Source organism: Volvox carteri (assembly GCF_000143455.1).
Source record: "Volvox carteri f. nagariensis unplaced genomic scaffold VOLCAscaffold_19, whole genome shotgun sequence".
In the NCBI taxonomy this organism is placed as follows: domain Eukaryota; kingdom Viridiplantae; phylum Chlorophyta; class Chlorophyceae; order Chlamydomonadales; family Volvocaceae; genus Volvox; species Volvox carteri.
In genome coordinates, this window is record NW_003307562.1 from 1,704,382 (window position 1) to 1,706,834 (window position 2,453).

Sequence of the window (2,453 nt, forward strand, 5' to 3'; positions counted from 1 at the left end):
CTGAAGTTGGCGGAGTGGGAGCGGAAACAGCAGGTGTGGGGGTGGGGGTGGGGGGTTGTGTATGAGGTGGGGGGTGGGGGTTTGGGGGGTGGGGGTGGGGGGTGGGGGGTGGGGGTGGAGGAAATACCGGTTTTTGCGCCTGCCCCACCCCTCCTCCACACAACCCCACACCACACAGCACTAAAACTTTAACACCAACCTAACCCCAGCCCTTTACCCTCCAAAACTTTGGCTGTTATTTATGTTGGTAATGGTAGTTATGTCGGTTATGCACAGTTGACTGACCGACCTCACGTGCTTTCCATGTGACATAATCTTACATCAGCAGCAGCATCGTACGATTTATTACTATACCACTTCCCGCTCCCATGCTACCCACCTTCACTCACTTAAATGAGGGAAGTCTGTACAGGTTTTAGGGGGTTTAAGGGTTTTAGGATTTTAGGGTTTAATCTCTTCTCACTCCAAAGATTGAGCGGTTGCACTCCCCATCTTTCCCTTCTTCCTCCTCCCCCTCCTCCCCCTCGTCATTCAGGAGCTGGCCGAGGAGCTGGACAAGCACCGGCGGCTGTTGGAGGCGGAGCGGAGGGCCCTGGAAGTGGACATTGCGGAGCTGGCTGCCGGAGTGAACACTGACCTGACCAGGTTGTCCAACTCCAAGGTAAAAGGGGAGGGGGAGGGGGAGGAGGACCAGCTCTTGACTTGCGAATGCATGTGTACGTGTGCATGTGCATGTGCATGTGCATATGTGTATCTAAGTGGGTATGTATGTATGTCGGCCTGGTGCTGGTGGGGAGTGCGGGTGGTGGGGGACGACGGGCTCGGATGGCGGTGGTTGTGGCGGTTGACATGGTGGTTGGTCTTTACGTATACCGAGCAAATAATGGTACAGACAGACAGACTGACAGATGGGTACAAAGATAAACGTGGGTGTGTCAATGCGGGATGGAGCGGCAGGCAGCCACGGAAGGCGACCGACCGAGATCGGGAGTACCAAAAAACACCAACGCTACAAAAATCGATCTCAGAGAGACGAGAATTCCTTTTGCCGTACCCGACCTCCCCACCCGCGAACCCCAACCACCAACTAATACCCCCCAAACCCGCTGGCCCACCCTTTCCCTTCCTTCCGTGCCACCCTCCGTACAATCCTCCGTACAATCCTCCGTACAATCCTCCGTACACCACAGGTCCGCATGGACATGGAAATCGTACACTTGGAGCGCCGCGCTACCGACCTCGCCACCCTGGTGGCCTCCCTGTCCGCCGCCCGAGCCGCCCGAGCCGCCTTGACGACGCAGCTGGCCGCCAACACCACCCGCCGTACTCGCCGCTCGCCACTGCTGGCGGCGCTGGAGGCCAAGGTCCAGGCAGCCCAGCAGGCGTACGAGGACATTGCGTTGAGTGAGAAGCAAGTGGACAAGGCCTTCCGGCGGGAGTTCAGCAGCCGGCCTGAGCTATGGGATGACGCGCAAAAGGTCTACCGCACCAGGTCGCATCTGCTGCATGTACGGCAGGGTTTGGGGGGGAGGGGCGGAAAATCATACTTTGGGGGGAAAGTGGGGAATCATATGCTGCAAGGAAATCAGGAATGAACTGTCGGAAGGCGTTCAAAAGGTTCAAAACTGCTCCTAGGAAGCCCTAAGCATGGGAAGATGGGGTTCTTTGCAGTACGTTTTTGGGTTTGGATGTACGATAAGGTCACGTCGTAGAACTCCATTTACTCAAGCGTCATGAAGCACTGTGTATGTGTATGTTTAAGTGCATGTGTCTGCGGTACTGCCGTAAATACTCCAAAACCACATCCGTTGTACCCTTCTCCCCCCCCCCCGCATTTCGCTGTCTATGTGAACCCGCAAACCCGCCCCTTCCCCCAGCAATTCAAATGAAGCCTTCCCCCCCATCCCACCCCACCCCTTCCTTCCCCCTATCCTTCACTCGTTTGTGGTTCGTCTTTCCCCCCTATCCTGCCACACAGGGCTCTGCCTCGACGGGCAGTCTCGGAGCGACTGTCCCTGGCGCCGCCGCCACCGCCGGCCCCTCCCCAACCCCCGGGTTCGTGACCACGGCTCGTCTGCCCAGCAAGACTGCCCTAGAGCTCCTCGGCAAGAGTCCGGAGGGGCAAGCCCTGGCGGCGGCATTGGAGACTCCCGGCCCTGGGGAGGTGTCCCAGTCGCAATCGACCACCTCAGTGCCGGTCCTAAGTGAGTGACACGTTTTAGGGTTTTTCACGGGTATGTGTGTGGGGTGGGGAGTTTCGGGAATGTGTGTATGTGTGTGGGGTGGGGGATGGGGGGGGAGGGGGTAATGTCTATCCCATAAAAGTTGCTACTTTTTCTCGTTCCCCACCTCCCAACCCCGAACCCCCCAAATCACACAGGGCATGTGTACGGAGATAGGGCCGTACACGCATACGCATGGGCACACGGAAAGACGCCTTCCCTCACATGTTC

General features: G+C 57.7%; 1 protein-coding gene across 1 annotated transcript in view; it reads left to right on the top strand.

Moving 5' to 3' along the window:
• VOLCADRAFT_104805 (uncharacterized protein) overlaps positions 1-2,453 on the top strand; it is a gene marked incomplete at both ends in the record, with an annotated part of 19,896 nt that overhangs the window by 12,492 nt on the left and 4,951 nt on the right. Inside the window, 4 exons of the mRNA XM_002950532.1 lie at positions 536-661; positions 1,191-1,508; positions 1,979-2,204; positions 2,381-2,449. Of these exons, the coding sequence (XP_002950578.1) occupies positions 536-661; positions 1,191-1,508; positions 1,979-2,204; positions 2,381-2,449 (739 nt within the window). The remainder of the gene's footprint in view (positions 1-535; positions 662-1,190; positions 1,509-1,978; positions 2,205-2,380; positions 2,450-2,453) is intronic.